This window comes from Geotrypetes seraphini, chromosome 17 (assembly GCF_902459505.1).
Source record: "Geotrypetes seraphini chromosome 17, aGeoSer1.1, whole genome shotgun sequence".
Lineage (NCBI taxonomy): Eukaryota > Metazoa > Chordata > Amphibia > Gymnophiona > Dermophiidae > Geotrypetes > Geotrypetes seraphini.
In genome coordinates, this window is record NC_047100.1 from 14,279,744 (window position 1) to 14,304,201 (window position 24,458).

A 24,458-nucleotide genomic window follows, 5' to 3' on the forward strand; every position below is an offset into this window, starting at 1 on the left:
GTCGGGTTTTCAGGATTTCCCCAATGAATCTGCATGAGATCTATTTGCATGCACTGCTTTCAATGCATATTCATTGGGGAAATCCTGAAAACCTGACTGGATTCCGGCCCTCGAGGAGGGACTTTGACACCCCTGATATAGAGTGTCGATAATTACCTAGCTGCACCATGTAGGGGCCAGACTGGCCAGTTGTAGTTGAGTTTTGGAGAGAACTGCGGTTTGTGACCCCAAGTCTTTGTGAAGGCTGAAGTGAGTTGAGAAGAAAAGAAGGGGGAAACAGATAGTTACATAAGAACATAAGAATTGCCGCTGCTGAGTCAGACCAGTGGTCCATCCTGCCCACCAGTCCGCTCACGCGGCGGCCCCCAGGTCAAAGACCAGTGCTCTAAATGAGTCCAGCCTCACCTGCGTACGTCCCGATATCCCCATCCCTTAATTCAAATTAATCAAATTATAATTACAGCAAAATTACCCCAATTCATTTGCAATAATCAAGAATACTTATATAAACTGATTAGCAAATGATGGTTCTTGGTATTTAATAGTTATATCTCTTATTCTGAGGGTTCCACGTTGTTAATTGGAACAATCAGAACTCTTTATACAATGTTTGTAGTCTTATAATTTTGTACAATTGTATCCCATGCAGTACATTCTGTAACTCCATACAATGTTCCAAATGTAGTCTCGTGTAACTGAAAAATTATTAATTTCGATACCACAATCCAAAGTCAAAATGCAAAACCAGAAGTGGATCTTGTTTATTGTCCAAAAATCATCAAATCATAAAAATAAGAAAAAAATAATAAGAAGAATATCTTCTAATAAATCAGCCCCAAGAGTTTTGGAGGAGAGATCTCAGATAGGATGATAATGTATTCAAGTCAGATGGAATAGCTGTTCAGCCAACGCAACCATGTTCTAATCGTTTGATTTGATGATTTTTTTGGCAATAAACAAGATCCACTTCTGGTCTAATGTGATTGTAACTGCACATTGCAACTCCATAACTCCTCTTTGGGGAGGATGGGCTATAAAACCAAATAAACAAATAAATGCTCCATATGATGAGGTGGAGACAGAAAGAGGTTTCGCTTCAAGACTCAATGCGATTTCAAACTTTGATGGAAGTTGCAGTAGTTTGGGAGACTGACTGTCCAAGACTTTGTCCCACTCAAAATCATAAACTAGGGAAATCGTAAACCACAGACCTATGTTAGAGAAGATTTGGAAAGAAATATCCTATTCTCCCTTACTCTTTACCATGATTAGGCTTGTAATGTTGGCGTTGATAATAGGGAAGCCTCCAAATGTTTTGATTTTGCCCATTCTGAGGATAATTCTAAAATAGGCATCTACCAAAGGGACTGGTTATGATGTTTTTTTCCAGCATGTTTATAAAGAAACATAGGCAGCTACTTTTCTTTATATAATACTAGCATAAGAACATAAGCATTGGGTCAGACCAATGGTCCATCAAGCCCAGTAGCCCGTTCGCACGGTGGCCAATCCAGGTCCCTAGTACCTAGCCAAAACCCAAGGAGTAGCAACATTTCATGCTATTGACCCAGGGCAAGCAGTGGCTTCCCCCATGTCTTTCTCAATAACAAACTATGGATTTTTCCTCCAGGAACTTGTCCAAACCTTTCTTAAAACCAGCTACGCTATTCGCTCTTACCACATCCTCTGGCAACGTGTTCCAGAGCTTAACTATTCTCTGAGTGAAAAAAAATTTTCTCCTATTAATTTTAAAAGTATTTCCCTGTAACTTCTTCGAGTGTCCCCTAGTCTTTATAGTTTTTGATGGAGTGAAAAAATCGATCCACTTGTACCCCTTCTACTCCACTCAGGATTTTGTAGACTTCAATCAGTCGTCTCTTTTCTAGGCTGAAGAGCCCTAATCTTTTTAGCCTTTCCTCATATGTGTAGAAGAGGTACATTCACTTATCCCAGCCCTAGAACTGGTGCAAATTCCACATCAGGATGAACAATAGAGCATGCACAAATCATAGCATTCTATAATGTATGTGTATACCTATGTGCCTCAACCACATTTTACCCTTTTCCTCTAGTTTTTTGGTTTGTTTATGATTTATATTCCGCAAATCCTACAAATTTATTCAGATACTCAAGCAAATTTCCCTAACTGTCCCGGTGGAATCCTACTCTATCTAATGTACCTGAGGCAATAGAGTTTAAGTGATATGGCCAGGGTCAAAAGGAGTAGTGCAGGATTCAAACCCACAACCTGAGGGTGCCGAGGCTGTAGTCATTTCCACTAATTGGGATTCTATAAGGGGTGATTTACATACTTAAGTGATCACTTACATGCATAAATCATTAGCCTTCCAAAATTTGCACATCTTCTTGTTACCTTAAACTAAGCGGCTCCTTATTGAATTAGCCCTAACATGAATAGGAGTAATGAACCTCACTCCTATTTTGTTAGGGTATTTGGGATATGATCTCTACCTTTCACTGAAAGAGTGGTTGATCGCTGGAATAGTCTTCCACTACAGGTGATTGAGGCCAGCAGCGTGCCTGATTTTAAGGCCAAATGGGATCGGCACATGGGATCTATTCACAGGGCAAAGGTAGAGGAGGGACATTAAGGTGGGCAGACTAGATGGGCCGTGGGCCCTTATCTGCCATCTATTTCTATGTTTCTATGTTTCTATGTTTCAAATTTACTGCCAGTGCTTACTTTGGTCCTTGCGTAGGACCAAAAGGAGCTTCCTTTTGGAATTCATAGGATGCAATATTTAGTGATAATTTATCAAGGCATGCTTGGAAGTTCTTTTTGTTCAGACCAGTAGCAGCCAAAATAGTTGGAAATAGTTCTTAATCTCTAATTACGTTTCCTGGTACTTGAGGATCTTTTCTTTTTCCGCGCAATGACTAGCTTTGCTCCTGTTCTGGTCTTCTTACATTGACCTTTAAGTCATTTGAAATTGGACTGTTCCAGCTAATCATGTCCTCTTCAATCACCACAGATTTCTTAGGGCCATGATCCTAATGTAAATATGGGGGGTTGGGGGGAGTAGCAGTGCTGGATGATTGTGCGATGTGGCAGGAGAGAGTGGCTATCTCATGGGGGGAGGTGTCTTTGTTGCCAAACCTTACTTTCCAGTCAGTGCCCTAGCCAATCCGCGCTCAGGCACTGATCGGAAAATAAAGCAATGACAGATGAGACCTCATGGTATATTTTGGCTGCAAACGAGGTTAGAGAATCACTCATCGATTATAGAGAATCCCTCGGAGTACTCATTTTAATACGAATGAGTTTGTGGTACTACATTTGCCTGGCAGTATCAGAGGCTGCTAAAATAAACTCAAAAAAGACCTCAGCGATATGTTTTAATCCTGGAACCGGTTTAGCGAGCACGTTAAAGGCAGATTTCCACCTTTCCTTAACCATTCCTATGTCACTTTTTGATCAGTGCAGTTTTTTTTCTGAATTAATACTTTATCCCCCACTGTATCTGTACTTTTGCCACTTGTTTTTTTCCACGTTTTACAAATTTTGATTTCTGCCTTTCCTCTGTGAGTTGGTGAGTCTCATTCGTTGCTTCTCATCATTGGATTTCTAGTCCAAGTTAAGAATGGAGACCAGTTCCTGGCGTTAATTTTTGTGTATTTGAGTCTGTTCATGCTATTTAATATAATGGAGGCTTATGATAGCATTTTGTATGACCAATCTCTATAAGACTCTTTCCTCTCAGTATACACATTCTTATGGGTTAGCTTGTACGTACAGTTTTTTAAGCTCTTTAAGAGGCTAGTATACATTTCCAAAGCTGTACAGTGCTGGAATTGCAAGCGGATTGATGGATTATATCTTATTATATGCTGTTAAACTGCTTTTCTTTTATCAGTTTTAATCTCCTCTGATTTTCTTTGCCGATCTTCAGTCTTATACTGAGTTACAGCTCCTTTTTCTACGCCTTCATATTTATATACACTTTAATGTTCAAGTCCCTTTATATCACATTATTCACCCAGAGACATCTCAGATTTACTCAATTTTCTATAAAGAAAGGTTGCCTTAGTACATGGTCCAAGGTCAAGAGTCATCCTGATGTAATTTTGCAAAGCTTCCGAGTACTCTTTCTACTAAGAGATAATCACTGTAGCTATGCAGCTTCAAACTGAGCTCCTTCCAGGTAACATTAGGTATTTCCATGTCTCCAGAGGGCTTACAGTCTAGGAAGCCCTTTTATTAAATCACGTTAAGCAGAAAAATGGCTTACTGCAAAATGCATTAAAGTAGGGGTGTCCAACCTGCGGCCCCATGAAGCATTTTGTGCGGCCGTGGTCGAGGGCAATGCAGTGTTTTCCTCTGCTGCCCCCGGGTGTTTACCGTCTTGCCGGCTCCCTCCTCTGTCTTGCTGCAGCGTTTGCGCGGCCCCAGAAACATTGTCTTTGGCCAATGCGGCCCAGAGAAGCCAAAAGGTTGGACACCCCTGCATTAAAGTGTTTTGAGGTCGTTCACCTGTCAATGTGCGCTAAATCACCCATTAGCTATTTTTTTAAAAATATTTTTTTGCAGGAAGAATGTCATGGGCAGAGAATGGGCATGCTAACTGGTTAATGCAGAGTTAATATGGAAACATTTGGCTCCTCCTAAATAGGCAAAAAGGGTCAGATTCGATAAACAGCACCTACGAAAGCAGCATCAGTTAGATGATGTTTGTAGAATCGTACCTAGCGGCGTATAAATTGACTTGGGCGTCGGAAGACATGTACGTATTAGGTACCTGTTTATGAAGCCAGGGCTTTCTTGGACTAAAACACCGGCTCCTAACTCTATCCACATCCAAACTCTGCCCCAAATCCTTCCTTAACCCTGCCTACTTATCAGTAGGTGCCTTGGTGTAGACGCCTACATCAATGTGGTAGGTGCCTACTGGCATTTTTTTAATTGATTTTTAATTTTCGAAGGCTGATCTAGGTGTTTATAAGCGTTTTTTATAGAATTTTATCAAATAATGCGCGATATTGTGAACATTGGTGCACAACCTGAAAAAAAAAAGATCATTGAAATATGCCTAGAATACTGTGTGATAGAAATTGGCTTAGCATGTAAGAAGGTCCATAAGCAATGGAGGGTTAAGTGTTTTTTTCCCCAAGTTCACAAGGATCAGGAGTGGTATTTGAACCAACCAGGCTTCCTTCATTGGCAGCTGTGTGCTCCGCCACTCTATGGACACAGTCTTAGCTTGCCCAGACTTAAATTGGTTAATCTGGTTCAAATCTGCTGCTAACACATAGAAACATAGAAACATAGAAAAATGACGGCAGAAAAGGGCCAAAGCTCATCAAGTCTGCCCACTCCAGTGACCCTTCCCCCAACCTCCTGCCCTTACCTCATTAGAGATCCCACATGAATATCCCATTTATTTTTGAAATCTGCCACGCTGTTGGCCTCAATCACCTGCCGTGGGAGTTCATTCCAATGATCGACCACCCTCTCAGTGAAGAAATACTTTCTGGAGTCCCCATGAAATTTCCCTCCCCTGATTTTCAGTGGATGCCCTCTGGTGGACGAAGGTCCCATAAGACGAAAGATATCCTCTTCCACCTCGATACGACCCGTGATATATTTAAATGTCTCAATCATGTCTCCTCTCTCTCTTCGTTCTTCGTCAATTTAGTTTCAAATAATTAAACTATTAGAAGAAAGCACTAATCCAGAAATTCCTCAAACTGAAGTGTAGACGTCTTCATGTGATTTTTATGTCAGGATGATCTATTGATCTGAGATACGAATGGTATGAATTTATTCCTACACTGCTATTAAGGTATCTTACCCCTCTCTTCTACAAAGCCGTGCGGTAACGGCCCCGAAGCTCATAGAGATTTAAAGGGCTTGGGGGCTGTTGCCATGTGGCTTGTAGAAGAGGGGGCTAGTTTGGACATACATATAACCGCAAACAATTTCTTGGCATCTTGAGAAATTAGACGCTATTTAAAAATATTTGTGTATTTTGTGTCCTTACAGAATTGTTCTTTTTCTAAGTGCATCAAAAAGTTGAACCCAATGAGAAGAATGTCCCAATAAGATGTACAAAAATCCTTCCCTAATTGAGTGAGAATAGCAAGAGCCGAAACGTGTATCAATTGATATTAGAGTGAAGTGCAGGAGAAGTCCTCAGTTAACACAACCAGTCGCTAGACTGTCACAGCGCAGGCTGTCACTTATACCCACACAGGGTTAGATAGTGCAAACAACCCTGGACTCTCTCCCACAGTTGAAAGTGCAAAACGTGCTAAGTGACATATAGGGCTCCTTTTACTAAGGTGAGCTAGTGTTTGTAGCGCGGGCAGCATTGCCGCCCGCGGTAACCCCACGCTACGCGCCAGTAACCAACCCAGGCTCAATGCTGGTGTTAGCGTCTAGAACAGGGGTGTCCAACCTGCGGCCCGAGGGTCACATGCGGCCTCGTGAAATATTTTGTGAGGCCCCGGTCGAGAACGATGCAGTGTTTTCCTCTGCTGCCCCCGGGTGTTTACCGTCATGCCAGCTCCCTCCTCTGTCTTGCTGCAGCGTTTGTGTGTTTGTGCGGCCCCAGAAACATTTTTTTTGGCCAATGCGGCCCAGTGAAGCCAAAAGGTTGGACACTCCTGGTCTAGAACATACGGCAATGCAGCGCACGCTAAGCGCACGCCAAAACCGCTAACACAGTTTAGTAAAAGGAGCCCATAGTGAAATATAAGTGACGGCCTGCGCTGTGACGTTGTGTTAACTGCGACTGGTTGTGTTAACTGAGGATTCGGTTCTTGGTCCCATTTTGTTCAATATTTTTATAAATGACCTGGAAGAGGAAACATCTTGTAATATAATCAAGTTTGCGGATGATACAAAACTATGTCGGGCGGTTGGCTCTCAAAGGGACTGTGAGGATCTTCAGAAAGATCTAAATCAGCTGGAAACGTGGGCGATAAAGTGGCAGATGAGTTTTAACATAGACAAATGCAAGGTGATGCATCTGGGAAAGAAAAACAAAGAACATGAATACAAGATGTTGGGGGTGACATTAGCCAAATGCGAACAAGAAAGGGATTTGGGGGTGCTGATAGACAGAACCCTAAAGCCATCGGCAGCGAAGAAATCAAATAGGATGTTAGGCATGATTAAGAAGGGGATCACGAGTAGGTCGGAAGATGTTATAATGCCACTTTACAGAACAATGGTCAGACCACACTTAGAATACTGTGTCCAACACTGGTCTCCATACCTTAAGAAGGATAAAATTCTGTTGGAGAGGGTACAGAGGCGAGCCACGAAACTAGTCAAAGGCATGGAGAATTTAAGCTACATGGAACGCCTCGGAAAACTGGGACTGTTCACCCTCGAAAAGAGAAGACTGCGTGGGGATCTAATAGAGACTTTTAAAATATTAAAGGGTTTTGATCAAATCAGGAAGTTCTGTTTCACACAGAGAGTGGTGGGCGCTTGGAATGCTCTCCCGGAGGAGGTGGTGGCAGAAAATACAGTGCTGGGTTTCAAAGGCAAGTTGGATGCACACCTTCTTGCAGATCATATTGAGGGATACGGGAAATCCGGGTCGCCAAAAAGGAGCACCTCAATGGGCCTCCGCGTGTGCGGATCGCCGGACTAGATGGGCCTCGGTCTGATCCGGTGAAGGCGTTTCTTATGTTCTTATGTTCTTCTCCTGCACTTCACCAATAATTCTAATATCAATTGATGCACGCTTCGGCTCTTGCTATTCTCACTCGATTAGGGAAGGATTTTTGTGCATCGTTTTATATGTACGTGCGTGCATGAGAAAAAAGTTTTGTTTCAGTTTCTGGCAGACGTGACATCAGTGATGCATCTCATCAGGCACCGTCCGTATAGTCACGGATTAGTGGGCTAACCGCCGTTTCAGTCCAGCTCATGAGAAGAACTCAACTTGAAGATTCCTCTTAATCATCTAATATTGCACTATAATTTAGCATTCGTCATTGCTTCATAAGTAGCCTTTGAACAAATTTCTAGACAAACGAACAATTTGTTTTACTTATTATATAGTACATCTTTAAATACAGGTTTACTGCATGGGATCAAAGTTAAACAATTCGAGGGTAAGTTGTCAAGGGCAGTTGGCTAATATACATTTGGGAACTTTTCAGTTTCCAACCAAGATAGTTTAGAAATGGTTTGGGGTTTGTTTGTTTTTCCATCACCACAGAGCAAATTCCTGCTGGAAGCTCTTATACGCATTGATATTACAACTCATGCAATCAAGATCCAATGACCAATATAAAGAACATTTAGGATTTTCTTAGAGAGAAAATAAGTTTAAAAAAAGAGTGCACAATCTATATATAAAATCGGAGGTATGTATGTGTGTGTGTATGTGCTGCGATCACACAAAAACGGCTTGCCTGATTTGAACGAAACTTGGTATGCAGATCCCTCACTACCTGGGGTGATATGTTCTGGGGGTCTCGCGGCCCACCTGCACACGTGGGCGGAGCTACAAACAGAAAATCAGATTTCACCCATTCATGTCAATGGAAAAAATGTAAAAAGCTGCCATTCTCACTGTAATTCAAAAACGGCTTCACCGATTTGGACGAAACTTGGTATGCAGATCCCTCACTACCTGGGGTGATATGTTCTGGGGGTCTCACGACCCACCTGCTCACGTGGGCGGAGCTACAAACAGAAAATCAGATTTCACCCATTCATGTCAATGGAAAAAATGTAAAAAGCTGCCATTCTCACTGTAATTCAAAAACGGCTTCACCGATTTGGACGAAACTTGGTATGCAGATCCCTCACTACCTGGGGTGATATGTTCTGGGGGTCTCGCGGCCCTCCTGCACACATGGGCAGAGCTACAAACATAAAATCTGATTTCACCCATTCATGTCAATGGAAAAAATGTAAAAAGCTGCCATTCTCACTGTAATTCAAAATCGGCTTGACCGATTTGGACGAAACTTGGTATGCAGATCCCTCACTACCTGGGGTGATATGTTCTGGGGGTCTCGCGGCCCTCCTGCACACATGGGCAGAGCTACAAACATAAAATCTGATTTCACCCATTCATGTCAATGGAAAAAATGTAAAAAGCTGCCATTCTCACTGTAATTCAAAAACGGCTTCACCGATTTGGACGAAACTTGGTATGCAGATCCCTCACTACCTGGGGTGATATGTTCTGGGGGTCTCGCGGCCCTCCTGCACACATGGGCAGAGCTACAAACATAAAATCTGATTTCACCCATTCATGTCAATGGAAAAAATGTAAAAAGCTGCCATTCTCACTGTAATTCAAAATCGGCTTGACCGATTTGGACAAAACTTGGTATGCAGATTCCTCACTACCTGGGGTGATATGTTCTGGGGGTCTCGTGGCCCACCTGCACATGTGGGCGGAGCTACAAACAGAAATTCAGATTTCACCCATTCATGTCAATGGAAAAAATGTAAAAAGCTGCCATTCTCACATTAATTCAAAAACGGCTTGACAGATTTGAACGAAACTTGGTATGCAGATCCCTCACTACCTGGGTTGATATGTTCTGGGGGTCTCGCGGCCCACAACTCTATGTTGCTTGCTCAAGGGTGGGTTCACTCAAGAATTTATATGTTCTTGCTCCAGGAGGTGAAACTAAAATTGTTGTTTATAATCACGTTTTGCGTTAGTTGTATTGTATTCATTTTATCAAATATTTCACATTATTATTTGAATATTGTACTTTTTATTAAGCTGTAAAAAAATACTTTCATTCACCACTATAAAGTATCTTTATTTGAATCCATTTACAGTGTTATTGCTATAATTAAATACCCGTGCAACGCCGGGGCATCAGCTAGTTAAATATATGAATCATCTAATAAAATAATTGAATTTAAGTTCACAGCAAGTCTAACCTTTCTGTGTAAAAATAAATTAAAAGGATGAAATTATTGAATAAATAAATAGACTTCACGGCTCTTGGTTCTCAGTACAAATCGCATATGTAATTTTTTTTTTTAAAGAAACTAAATTCCCAATGGATCATGCAGTCTTGACCAGGAGATCTATCCACCTTCCTTCTCTCTTTTTTTCAACTTAGCAAAAGCTAAAACCAACCCAAATCATTACTTAAACGATAAATGCAATATGTAATTTTCATATTTATCAATTAGGGCATCTAGCACGTCCAGGTACTGTACCACATGGAGGCGCAAGGAAAATGGTACACTGAACAATGCGGCCTACCCTGGACCAACAGCTGCAGCTGCCCCAACATCCTCCTTTCACTTTTTTTTTTTTTAGAGGGGTGGGTATCCCGCCAAGAGGCCTAACCAGACCACCTAATACCAGTGCAGAACTCCCTTTTGGAACAAAAGTCCCACCCAGAATCCCCTTGTGCCTTCCGGGAAGCCTACTCATCTCCCTGCACTGTACTAGTGAAATGGAGTCCACCGGCCAAAACAGCCTGAGCTCCACGGTGCCACTGGTGCAATGATCATTCCATACCTTGGTTCCATTGGTACCAGCTCACATCAAAAGGGACCCCACTAAAAAAAAAAAAAAAAAAAGGGACCCCACTACTGCACTCCCCCAGCTGGTGACTCCACTGAATGTCGAGACAAGGCCAGCAGGTCCATGAGTACCGCATTGCTCCCTCCAGTCAAGTCCACCTGACTTTGATGCAGCAGCCTCACAGCCAGCGGCAGCAATTCTCAGTGGCACAAACCACTCTCCTCCCGCTGGTGCTCCATCCTGGTCCCCCGGCAATGTGTTAAAGATGTTCTTGTCCTCCCGGTGTGCCACTGAAAAGATAGCTGCGCTGGCTGAAGACTATCCCCTTCCTCCCCCTATTGGCTCCTCTGCTCCCTTTGTCTCTTTTCTTCCTTCCCTCCTGACCAGGAAGCCCCCTCCCTTTGTGGCAGGCCTCACTAGTCGCTCTGGCCTGCTTTTTTTCCAGGATGTCAGGAGACTTCTCATGTGACTCAAGTAATAAACTGCTAGATTTGGAGTACCATTCAGTGATAAACTTTCTCACCAAAGAAGGGAAGAAGCCAAAGAATATCCATAAATGCATGACTGCAGTTTATAATGAGTCTGCCCCATCATCCTACTAAATAAAATTTTAGAGCAAGCAATTTAAGTGTGGTAGACAGTCCATTGAAGATGACCCTCACATTGGACAGCCTGTGGAAGCAACTTCCACACAAATGTGCAAGAAAGTAAAGGATTCAATTTGAATGAATTAAGGTTTCCTGAATAGCTGAAGAAATGGGCATCTCAGCAGGTACAGTTTGGAAAGTAATTCATGAAAAGTTGGGCATGACCAAAGTTAGTGCAAGATGGGTTCCGATAATCCTGTGCCATGTCAGAAGGCTACGAGGCCCCAGTGCTGTCAGGAGAACTTGGAGATGCTCTGTGAAGACCAAGTGAATTTATTTCATCATTTGGTAACTGGAGATGAGACTTGGGTCTATCACAGAGATCCCGAGTCCAAAATGGAGTCAGTGCAGTGGAAGCCCAAGTTATCCCCCACCCCTAAAAAGTTCAAGACAGAAAAATCTGCAGACAGAGTTATGGCAATTGTCTTCTGGAATGATGAATGGCTTTTGCTTCTGGAGAGACAACCATCATCAGGGAGAGTTTTACCAAACAATGATCGCCTTGCAGAAGTCAATCAAGGACAAAAGACAAGGAAAAGTCACAGCAGGCTGCTTCTTCATGACAATGCACCAATGAACATGTCACAACAATCACAGGCTGTCATCCAAGAATGTGGGTTTTAGCAGCTGAACCATCCATCCTACAGTCCTGACCTGGCTCCCTCGGATTATTCCCTGCTCCAAGTTTTGAAGAAATCTCGCCATGGACAGCGGTTTTGAAGTAATGAAGACATCAAGGAAGCTGTAACGTCCTGGTTTGAGGGTCAAGCAGAAGAATTCTTTTCCAAAGGGATAAAGTCATTGCAGGAAAAATGGATGAAGTGTATGGAGCTAGCAGGGGATTATACTGAAAAATAAAACATACATTTTTTGAAAACTCTTTTCTTGCCTACTGAGGTAGATAAATTATTGAACGCCCCTTGTATTACTTGTTTTCCACAATCCATGCATCAGTATCATCTCCAACTAAAAATAGTTCATAGACTTCTTTTCTTATTATATATATAACAGTAGAAAACAGGAACTTTTATTTCTTTCAAATAAAAATTAAACCTAGACCATCAGCACAATCTTTATTACGCTTTGCCCAGGCTTCAGTTGTTCAGCTAGCAATATGAAATATCTAAAGTATTTCTCTTCCACACCATTCAGATCATTATAAGATGATATTCTTTCTCTCAGAAATCTCCTCTTTAATTCAAAAAAGATTTTATAAAGAAGAGTTTATGAATAATTATTTTATGTGGAGAATGACCTCAGTAGGCTACACCCAAACAAACATATTTCATTCAAGTTTGGGTAATAGGTAGCTAGCCTCCTCATCGGTCTGCCACTCCACTCACAATCATATTGAAATTCATTTCTGTTAAACATAGAATCTTATCGCTATTTCGAAACGAGCACTTAGCTGCTCGGTGATCCGAGATAAAATCATGTTTCACCCGTTTTGCTGTTTCAAGCAGCAATCCCATTCACAAGACCCCGCCGCCAGCTTAAAAATAAGAAAAAAGAAAGAATAATATCTTATAAATGATCTGAATAGTGTGGAATTGGGGATTCGTATATTGACTGGTAGATTTGCTTCATTTAATACTAATTGAAGGATAGACCTCTATCATATCATGTGGTCTTTTCTTCTTGTTTTAAGGACTAATTTATTTCTGTCTTTAAATATTTTTTCTAGGTTATTATGTTTAATATTTAGTTCACTGTTAGCTATTGAGCACAATATTCAACCTAGTTTGATAGGTTTTCCTCTCTGGGAGAACTTGTCCTGAAACAGCTTCACTGTGAAGGGTTCCGAGAAGGGGTTATGCTGCCCTGGTTTGGTCTTCAATTAAAAATCACCTATGATACAAGAGCATAAGAACTGGCACACTATTTTTCCTCTCATGTCATATGAGGAATATTCTTTTCTTTCTTTTTTTTTTGTTTTCTGCAGCTTTGGTTCTGTCACATTCTTTCGCGTAGTGAAGTGGTACAGCTCTAGGAGAGGAGCAAAACCCAAAACAGCCAATCTGCAGACGGGCTGAATTATGCTGCTGCAGTTAAAATCTTTGCATGGGCACACCAAAATGTGTTAGTGTCACTGGGGTCAATGGCTCTAAAATCAATTTTCATAGCTGTGATTTTCCCCTTGGGCAAACAGCTTAGACGAAAGCCGTTTTTGCAGGGTTTCTAGCTCACCACACGGTGGACAGCAAAGTCCTTGCCTTGCAGATGGGTCACAGGAGAATGTCTCACCACCTTGCAAGAGTTACTTTGCTTGGACGTTCGTATGCTCAACATGTAAGACCTCTGAGCACGTTTCTGTGTTAGACTACATTGTATGCGTAATTAGGGCATATCTTGAGGGAGTGTAGACTTAATGGGGCAAAGCAGGAACTCATTTTAAATACATTAACACAATCAAGACCTAAAAGTCCCAACAGAATAGCTTATGAAATGTGCATTTATATTTTTTCCAGTATGTTCAATGCAAGGGCGTTTGGGGGGAAGGGGGGGATGGGCAAGCGCTGATGAGATGCAGAGACATAGTAAGATCTTCAACTGAAAGTCAACATTAATGATATACTGGATGCCAAACGTAAAACAATCAGGGATTGACTCTCCCCAAACAATTGTGTTCAATAGGAGGATTGCCAGCTGTAAAAATAAAGCAGGGCCCAATGTTTTCAGCTTCCTACTGAATCCCCGTTTTCAGTAAAAACTTTTTCGAATCTTGCATATTTAAATATTAAATTTGCCTCTCGCCAATAATTTAATAGCAAGTTTCAAGTTGTATTAAAATTTGATTAAACGCTTATCAGTATTTCTAAGCGATGCACAGATTAAAAAAGGGAACAGTGATATAAGTATTCAGTCTCACATCTGCAAAAACAAAACAATTAGCTAACCAAAGGCATAAGGAAAAAGGGAGGAACTAAAAATCCTAATAGGACAGAGAACATATGAGGTAAGAACGTAAGGGCGGGAAAAGATGTGAACAATGTTTAAAATCATTTAAAAAAACAAAAAAAAACAACAACTCTAGCAGGTTAAACTAAGAGAGAGACAAATGCTGTAAAAAAATTTTTAAAAAGTATTTTTTTAGTCTCCAAGGGCTAGATTAACTAACCTCCTTTCCAGTGCCTGATCTATGGCCAATCTGTGCAGGCCCGACCAGTTGGTTTGCTTAGTGAATAGCCCCAAAAGCGTCTCCGAAGAGGAAACTCTTCAGTGAACTTTTAATGAGGTTTCTTCTCGTAAATAGAGAGGTAATAAATTCCAAATTTGGGGGGCTGTAACTGGAAAAACAAATGTCAGTACGTCGTATATTACCGTATTTTCACGCAGATAACGCGCACCCGTGTAAAACGCGCACACGGGTATAGCGCGCAGAAACCACGATTTTATGTACAAAAACTTTTGTATACCGCGCTCACGGGTATACCGCGCATGCTGCCCGACTGTCCTTTCGCCCGCCCCCGACTCTCCTCTGGCCACCCCGACTCTCCTTTCGCCCTCCCCGACTCTCCGTGCGCTGTCCCGAGTGGAGTGGACTAGGGTAACTGGGGGGTGGAAATGGACCCGGAGTTTTCTCAGCAGAATTTCCCAGACCACCTCTTCCTCTCAACACATTGACACGCTAGTGGGTTTATTTTATAGCTTTTTCACTCCCTTCGGTCTGCCTGTCCCCCTTGAAGTCCTGTCCCCCCTTGAAGGTCTGCCTGTCCCCCTTGAAGGTCTGTCCCCATCCTGAAAGCCTGATGCCCCCCCCGACGTCCGATACATCCCCCCCCCGGCAGGACCACTCGCACCCCCACCCCGAAGGACCGCCGACTCCCCGACAATATCGGGCCAGAAGGGAGCCCAAACCCTCCTGGCCACGGCGACCCCCTACCCCCACCCCGCACTACATTACGGGCAGGAGGGATCCCAGGCCCTCCTGCCCTCGATGCAAACCCCCCTCCCTCCAACGACCGCCCCCCCCCAAGAACCTCCGACCGCCCCCCCAGCCGACCCGCGCCCCCCCTGGCCGACCCCCACGACACCCCCACCCGCCTTCCCCGTACCTTTGTGTAGTTGGGACAGACGGGAGCCAAACCCGCCTGCCGGCAGGCAGCCAACGACGGAATGAGGCCGGATTGGCCCATCCATCCCAAAGCTCCGCCTACTGGTGGGGCCTAAGGCGCGTGGGCCAATCAGAATAGGCCCTGGCGCCTTAGGTCCCACCTGGGGGCGCGGCCTGAGGCACATGGTCGGGTTGGGCCCATGTGCCTCAGGCTGCGCCCCCAGGTGGGACCTAAGGCTCCAGGGCCTATTCTGATTGGCCCACGCGCCTTAGGCCCCACCAGTAGGCGGAGCTTTGGGACGGATGGGCCAATCCAGCCTCATTCCGTCGTTGGCTGCCTGCCGGACAGGCGGGTTTGGCTCCCGTCTGTCCGGCCAACTACCAAAGGTACGGGGAAGGGGGGTGGGGGTGTCGTGGGGGGTCGGTCAGGGGGGTCGCGGGTCGGCTGGGGGGGCGGTCGGAGGTTCTTGGGGGGGGCGGTCGTTGGAGGGAGGGGGGTTTGCGTCGAGGGCAGGAGGGCCTGGGATCCCTCCTGCCCGTAATGTAGTGCGGGGTGGGGGTAGGGGGTCGCCGTGGCCAGGAGGGTTTGGGCTCCCTCCTGGCCCGATATTGTCGGGGAGTTGGGGAGTCGGCCGGGCAAGAGGGCTTGGGCTCCCTCTTGCTCCGATCGTGGATTCGGGTGCGGGTGGGAGCGCGTGCGAGCGGTCGTTCGGGGTGGGGGTGCGAGTGGTCCTGCTGGGGGGGGTGAATCGGGCGTCGGGCGGGGTGGGAGCTATGTAAAAAAAATTTTGTATACCGCGCTCACGCCTATAATGTGCGAGGGGTATGCGCGGTAGGTAAAAACGCGTATAACGCGCGCGTTATATGCGTGAAAATACGGTAATAACCTTCATGCATGCATCTGTTAGCTCTTGCAAAGAAAAGGGGCGGCATGGCTTTCTTTGCCATTCTAATGAAACGTAGCTTGATGGACTGTTCCTGCTACCCATCCATGCTACCACTCTCACCAGCCAAACATGCCTCTTCTTTCTCTGCATGCCTAGTGATCATATCCTGTCCCTCATGCATAGTATTAGATAAGAACAGAAAAAAAAAAATTGGCCCATTCGCTCTGCCCAGTTGTTCCTATCTACAAGGCCAATCACAGAGCATGACTACTTGCCTGATAGCCTTTGTTCAAAGCAGGTTTTGCCGCCTACCTCTTCTGCACTCTTCCATCTCCACACCCAGCTTAGTTCACACTCAGCACCCTTACCTTCATCTACGTGTCCCTGAGGTTGTGGGTTCAAATCCCACACTGCTTCTTGTGACCTTGGGCGAGTCACTTAATCTCCCATTGCCCCAGGTACATTAGATAGAGTGTGGCCAGGACAGACAGGACAGACAGGGAAAAATGCCTGAGTACTTGAATGTACACCACTTAGATTATAAATGGTGTATAAAATCGTTAAATATTCTGATACATGCCCTAGTGATCTCTAAGCGCGACTATTGTAACGTGTTACCTAAAGGTATCGCACCAAAAGAAATACGACGCTTGCAAATAATACAGAACACGGGCACAAAACGAATATTTAATGCAAAAAATTTGATCATATAACGCCACTTTTTGGAAAAGTCACACTGACTCCCTATTACACATAGAATTACATAAAATAATTCTGCTATCATTCAGCACACTAACATCTAAAACACCGTTATTTATAGATAAGCTCCTAATTCCATACACACCTTCACGCTCACTGAGATCCATTGATCAACATCTTTTAAGTATTCCATCACTGAGGATAATGAATACAAAATGCCAAGACAACTTTGGACATAAGAACATAAGAATTGCCGCTGCTGGGTCAGACCTGTGGTCCATCCTGCCCGGCAGTCTGCTCATACAACGGCCCCCAGGTCAAAGACCAGTGCTCTAAATGAGTCTAGCCTCACCTGCGTACCTTCCAGTTTAGCAGGAACTTGTCCAACTTTGTCGCGAATCCCTGGAGGGTATTTCCCCCTATAACAGATTCCGGAAGAGTGTTCCAGTTTTCTACCACTCTCTGGGTGAAGAAGAACCTCCTTACGTTTGTACGGAATCTATCCCCTTTCAACTTTAGAGAGTGCCCTCTCGCTCTCCCTACCTTGGAGAGGATGAACAACATGTCTTTATCTGCTAAATCTATTCCCTTCATTATCTTGAATGTTTCGATCATGTCCCTTCTCAGTCTCCTCTTTTCAAGAGAGAAGAGGCCCAGTTTCTCCAATCTCTCCCTGTATGGCAACTCCTCCAGCCCCTTAACCATTTTAGTCGCTCTTCTCTGGACCCTTCCACCCCATATCAGAGAGGAAAAGACCATAGACTGATTTAAAGGCAAACTTAAAAGCTTCTTATTCAAGAATGCCTTTAATGTATAGACAAACCTCACTTGAACAGGTTGTAACCTCGATACTTTTTAAATTTTATTCTGATAGACATCTTACTTCTATTAAGAACATAAGAATAGCCTTACTGGGTCAGACCAATGGTCCCTCAAGCCCAATAGCCCGTTCTCACAGTGGCCAATCCAAGTCACTAATACCTGGCCCAAACCTAAGGAGTAGCAATATTCCATGCTACCGATCCTGGGCAAGCAGTGGCTTCCTCCATGTCTTTCTCAATAACAGACTATGGACTTTTCCTCCTGGAACTTGTCCAAACCTTCCTTAAAACCAATTACGCTATCCGCTCTTACCACATCCTCTGGCAACATGTTCCAGAACTTAACTATTCTCTGAGTGAAATTTTTTTTCCTCCTATTTTAAAAGTATTTCCCTGTAACTTCATCGAGTGTCCCCTAGTCTTTGTAATTTTTGACGGAGTGAAAAATCGATCCACTTGTACCCGTTCTACTCCACTCAGGATTTTATAGACTTCAGTCATATCTCCCTTCAGCCATCTCTTTTCCAAGCTGAAGAACCATAACCGTTTTACATTACATTACATTACAGATTTCTATTCCGCTTGTGCCTTGCGGTTCTAAGCGGATTACAAATTAAGAGACTGGACAATTTCAGGAATATTACAGTACATAGAATCAGGAATGTATCAAGTTACAATTGTTAGTCTGGAAGTTTCCAGGAGATATTTAGATCTCATAGTAGATGAATAGTAGATTGATGAAGAGAGTTGTACAATGTTTGGTATAGTTATGGATGGGTGATCGTGTGTGTATTTTCTAGTGCTATGTTGAGGTTAAGATGATGGAAAGTATTTTTTGAAGAGATGAGTTTTGATTTCTTTTCGGAATTCTTTTATGTCTATTGATTTGATCAGTAGATTGGAAATGGTAGTGTCAATTTTTGCTGCCTGTGTAGCTAAAAGGCTGTCGTATAGTTTCATGCGTCGTGTACCTTTGAGAGGAGGGTAGGCGAATAGGTTTTGAGTTCTCTTTATTCTGTGTGAGAGATTACGGTGTAGTCTTTTGTTTAGGTATCTGGGTGCTGTTCCGTGTGTTTTAGTCTTTCGTCATACGAGAGGAGTTCCATCCCTTTTACCATCATGGTAGCTCTTCTTTGAACCTTTTCTAGTGCCACTATATCTTTCTTGAGATAAGGAGACCAGAATTGAATGCAATACTCCAGATAAGGTTACACCATGCAGCGATACAGGGGGATTATGACGTTCTTAGTCTTGTTAACCGTACTTTATTCTGATAGTGAAGATAGAGATCAAATTTTGATAAATTTATTCAGGAATTCCCAATCCTTTTGTTCTTACCTTTATTGTTCTTCTATCCTGTTGCGATTGTACTTCTCCCCACTCCCCTGCTTGTTTCAACTTGTCTGTCTAGTTTCTTTTGCAATGCAAACAATGTATTTGTATGTTTTAATCTAAATTTATTTTATTGAATATTGCCTAGAAATTTGATAGGTGATTAAATCAAATTTTAACAAAACCTAAACTTATAAATGCTAAAATAAATAAGTGTGCTTATATTTAGGTACTCAGAGGGCAACTATTTGGTATCTACTTTTGCTTATAGAATACTAGTATAACTGGGTATATGCAATTCGATGCAATCACTTATGCCATGGTGCTGATGTAAGTTCTCACACCTAAATGCTGGAGATGGACGCATACTGCTGGTTTCTGTATAAGTCAAATTGGGTGTGCAAAGTTGGGCATGCAAGTATGGGCACAGATTCTAGGTTCATTGCATAACCGAATTGGCTAATCAGGTGCTAACAATATTGATGAAAATGGACAGGGAAAATGCTTGAGTACCTGATTGTAAAACCACTTAGAAAACCTTGATAGGCGGTATATAAAATCCTAATAAACTTAAACAGTAATCAGGAGATATGAGCAGATCTGCTCTATGCCCTATTCTGTAACATACGCATCTAAAATTTATATCGTGATATCCAAAGGAGGCGTGGCCATGTTAGGGGCTTTCTAGAGTTTAGAAATAATTTATAGAATGCTTGCATTTGCATGCCTAACTTCCATTAGTTGTGGCAAGCGTAAGTGGTCTGGTGCAAATTACATGCTAAGACTGCAAAGGGCGATCTGTGCAAAGCACCCATTGCAGAATGCTTTCTTAGTATGGATCACTTAATCCCCCCATTGCCCCCGGTACATACAGACAGGAAAAAATGCTTGAGTACCTGAATAAAATTCATGTAAACCAGTGTATCGCAAACTGTGTTCCTCCTGAGATTTGAAGTGTGTCGCGGCTTACAGGGACAGGAAGAGAGGCGCCGGCATCAGCTAACTTGGAACTGCCTGCCTTCTGCTGCCGGTACGCTACCGGGACCCCTGCTTGCCTCTTCTTCTCTGATTTTAAGTGTGTCGCCTCATACAGGGGCAGGAAGAGAGGCGCCGGCGTGGGCTAACTTGCAACTTCCTGCCTTCCGTTGTGTGCATGGGATGGGGGACGGGGGGAGAGGAAAGATGCTGGTTGAATTGAATTTGCATGGGACTATAATACTGAATCTAGCCTATTGTGTGGATAATTTGGTAGGAAGTCATTTCTAAAACTTTCTAAAAATAAAAGAACAAGAGGGCACTCGGAAAAGTTGAAAGGGGACAGATTCAAAACGAATGCTAGGAAGTTCTTCTTTACCCAACGAGTGGTGGACACCTGGAATGCGCTTCCAGAGGGCGTAATAGGGCAGAGTACAGTACTGGGGTTTAAGAAAGGATTGGACAATTTCCTGCTGGAAAAGGGGATAGAAGGGTATAAATAGAGGATTACTGCACAGGTCCTGGACCTGTTGTGCCGCCGCGTGAGCGGTCTTCTGGGCATGATGGACCTCAGGTCTGACCCAGGAGAGGCATTGCTTATGTTCTTATTATGTTCTTATTTCTGTGCACAAAGAACTACTTTACCCATGAAAAATGCCTTTCAACATTACCCTTCTTAAATGTACTGGAATTTTTCTATCTTCATATATTCTAATAGCCAGGTTGTGATTGTGAAAATCTCTGAATTCAAATACAGATGTGAATTTGTCTTCATAATTAGATCAATGCTGTATATGGGAAATGTCTACCATTCATTATTTTTGGTTTTAAAATGGATTTCTTCATCCATCCTGTGATGTGAATATGTGTACAGTATACTGCTTAAAAATCTAAGCAGATTACAATTCATATACAAAATAAATTAGGACCATAGAAAACTTGATCTACAGTACTTTAAATTGAACTCTTTGCTGTATAGGACGCCAACACAGCCGCTTCAAAATTGGCCTAATAAGGGCCTTCCGTGAAGCACCTGTAATCAATCTTTGGTGTGGATCTTTGCCTTTGCTCTGGATAACACATTTCCACTTATAATTGTAAATAATAGTCTTACAGTTCATCCCCTGTCAATGGCTATGGAGTTGTAAGTGGAAGTTTTAAAAGCAACACAGAAAAAAAACTAAGACAACGAGAACTGGCATTATTTTCTCTCCATTCGCAATAACATTGCTGGACTTCTTCTTGTTCTACTGTTTTCTTGATACATTGTATTCACTAAGTATGTTTTTTTTGGGGGGGGGGGTTTCTATTTGCACAGGATTCTTTACTCAGATCTCAACCTTGGCTGACGTGCAGGAAAATGTGATGGAATATCTCCATGTTCTAAGTCGACCAAAAGTTATTGACCAAGAGCACGATGTTGTGTGGACGGAAGCTTATATTGATAACACTGTAAGTCAGCATTGCAACCACACTAAGCACCGCATCTGATGTCAATCATAATTGGGCAAATGTTCACTGTGCTGTTTGGGGCAATAATGATGTTTCTGTACTCACAGGCAAGCTCTGCCCCCAGATCCCGCCCATTTATTTTTCATATATATACACACAGTATAATCTTATTAACAATATATAATGGTTAACCACAAAATTAAACTACGCAAAGCACACTGTATGTTTCTCAACATTCATTCCTACCAGAACACCTGGCCTTGGTCACACATGCAGAACACAGATAACCCCAATGCAAATATGGAACTAAAAATATTAATATAAACAAACAAAACCCTAAGATGCAAGACTCTGCATGCAGTACAACCCCAGAGAAATAGAAACAAATGCATTTCTTCCTGAACAGTGCAAAATATAGACAGCAGGTGTCATTTCTCAAAACTGACACAATTCAATCACTAAATTGAAAATAAAATCATTTCCCCTACCTTTGTTGCCTGGTGATTTTGGTTTTCAAACCATCTTTCCAAGTCTCTGGCTGCACGTCTTTCTGTCTGTGCTCTTAACTGTGTATCCAGGACCACCTTATCCATTTGCTGGTTTTCTCTCCTTCACTTTCTGCCAAACATCCGCCTTTAGCATTAACTTTTACCATTCAACTTTCTTCCATTTTTCTGTTTTTTTTCTTAAAATTTACTTTTCCATGCCTTCCCATCTATCCATGTGTACCATCTCCTCCCTCTTTCTTGTCCCCTACTCCCATCTATCCATAAGAAGCATTTCTTATTACCTCTTCCCTCTCGCACCCATCGTTGTGCACCATCTCCTCCTTCTTTCTCTCCTTCCCCTCCATCTCTATACACCATTTCATCCCTCTTCCATGGTCAGACATCTCTGTCTTTCCCCTTCCCCCTTCATATGGCCTGGCATCTTTCTTTTCTCCGCCCCATAGTCTGGATCCTTTCTCCTCTCCCCTGGTCTGGCATCTCTCTCTCTCTCTCTCCTTCCCTCCCTCTTCCTGAGGTCTAACATCTCTCTCCTCTCCTTTCTGTAGTCTGGCATCTCTCTCTCCCCTCCTTCCCTTCTACTCTGTGGTCTGGCATCTCTCTCTCTCTCTCTCTCCTTCCCATTCCAGTGGTCTGACATCTCTCCTCCCTCCTAGTGTAACATTTCTCTCTCCCTCTTCTCGACCACCATCATGTCCAACAATTCTCCCTCTTTCTTCCTTTCCCCATATACATCATCTCCCTTTCCCTCTCATGCCACACACCTATGTCCAACAATTCTCTTTTTCTTTTCCCTCCCCCACCGGTAGCATTTCTTTCTCTCCCTTCCCACTACTCCACCTGTACAGAATCTCTTTTCCTCCTTTCCTAATGCCCCCAGCCCATGCATTTGTCCTTCCCAACCCTCTCCCTTTCCTAACCTCCCCCCCCCCCGAGCATCTGTCCTCCCTGGCTTCAACTCCCTAACCCCTGCACCCAGCCTCTCCCTGCCAGGCTCTGCTCCCAGTCCCATCCCTCCCTCCCCCTGTCAGACTCTGCACCCAGCCCCTCCCCTTTCTTATTTCCCAGCCAGCAGCACGGAGGTCATAAGAGCGTAGTGGTCAGGAGCAAAGCTTTCCGCGCTTCCGCTTGAGCTTGCACTGTTTTCTGAATGGCTGTGATCAGTTCTTGTGGGACTCATGAGAACTGATTGCAGCCATTCAGAAAATAGCACAGGCCCAAGCGGGAGCGCCACACTCTTCTGACCTCCGTGCCACTGGCTGCGAAATAAGAAGAGGAAACAGCTAGCGAACATGGAAGGGATTTTAAAAGGTACTGGTGGTGGGGTGAGGGGATGTTTAAAATACCAAGACAGCCATCTAGGGAGGGAGGGAGTTTTAAAGGTACAGGGGGGTATGATTAAAAAAGGTACTAGGGGTATGTAGGGGGTATGGGGGATGATTTAAGGTACTGGGGGTACATGGGGGTATGGGGATGATTTAGGGTACGTGGGGGGTATGGGGCCTGCCTGCCTGCCTACCATTAGGCCACTAGGCCAGCCTACCTGTCACTAGGCCTGCCTGTCACTAGGCCACTAGGCCAGCCTGCCTGTCACTAGGCCTGCCTGCCTGCCATGTCCCTGCCTGCCCTGTGCCCTGTCCCAGCCTAGACCACCAGAGGGGGGACAGAGTACAGAGCTTGGCAGGGAGGGGGACAGGGTGCAGAGCCTGACAAGGAGTATGGGGTTGGGTACAGAGCCTGGCAGGGAGAATTTGGTTCAGAATGTTTTTTTTCTTGTTTTCTTCCTCTAAATCTAGGGTGCGTCTTATGGTCAGGTGCGTCTTATGGAGTGAAAAATACGGTACTTGTGACCTGAACTGGCTACTGTTGGAAACAGGATACTGGGCTTGATGGACCTTAGGTCTCTCCCAGTATGGCAACTCGTATGTTCTTTTGTGAGCCAAGTATAGGACAATCAAGCCATTGTGACATCAGTGATGAGTTTGTCTCTTAGGCACTGGTGGAATGAGGCATTATGACATCACAATCTCAGCTCTGGAATGTTGCTACTATTTGGCTTTCTGCCAGGTACTTGTGACTTGGATTGGCCACTGTGGAAACATGATACTGGACTAGATGGACCATTTGTCTTATGTTCTTATGACATGATGATATTTCTTCTAACCAATGATATTTTATTAGAAAAAGCAATATAGTGATATTTTAGCATAACTTTTAGAGCATACTGAAAAAAATATCAAAGGACAGTGGTTTTTGAGGACTGCAAACAGATCAGGTTTTCTGAATCTAAGCAATTTGCATGAGTTAGATTTGTATGTATATTGCCTCAGTTGCATGCAAATTTCTCTCATATATATTCATCAGGGATACCCTGAATTCCCAACCCGTCTACAACCTCCAAGGACAGAACATAAATACCACTGCCATGATGTATAGCTACTGCAGTATAGGAGCAAAGCAAAATCAATACGCAACTCAACAGTTTGTATCACAAACCTTCCTCTCTTGGTCATGGTGACTTTTGATCAAGAACTTTTTTTTGTGATTAATAGTGATACCTCCCATCTCTTATTCAGAGCAGACACTCTGGTTAAAAGC

At 43.4% G+C, this 24,458-nt stretch overlaps 1 protein-coding gene across 5 annotated transcripts in view; it reads left to right on the forward strand.

The window, feature by feature from the left end:
- The window catches only part of CACNA2D3 (calcium voltage-gated channel auxiliary subunit alpha2delta 3), a 797,511-nt gene that overhangs the window by 490,254 nt on the left and 282,799 nt on the right, over positions 1 to 24,458 (forward strand). For all 5 annotated transcript variants that reach the window (XM_033926567.1, XM_033926568.1, XM_033926569.1 and 2 more), the window contains exon 13: positions 21,221 to 21,354. In XM_033926567.1, coding sequence (XP_033782458.1) covers positions 21,221 to 21,354 — 134 coding nt within the window. The remainder of the gene's footprint in view (positions 1 to 21,220; positions 21,355 to 24,458) is intronic.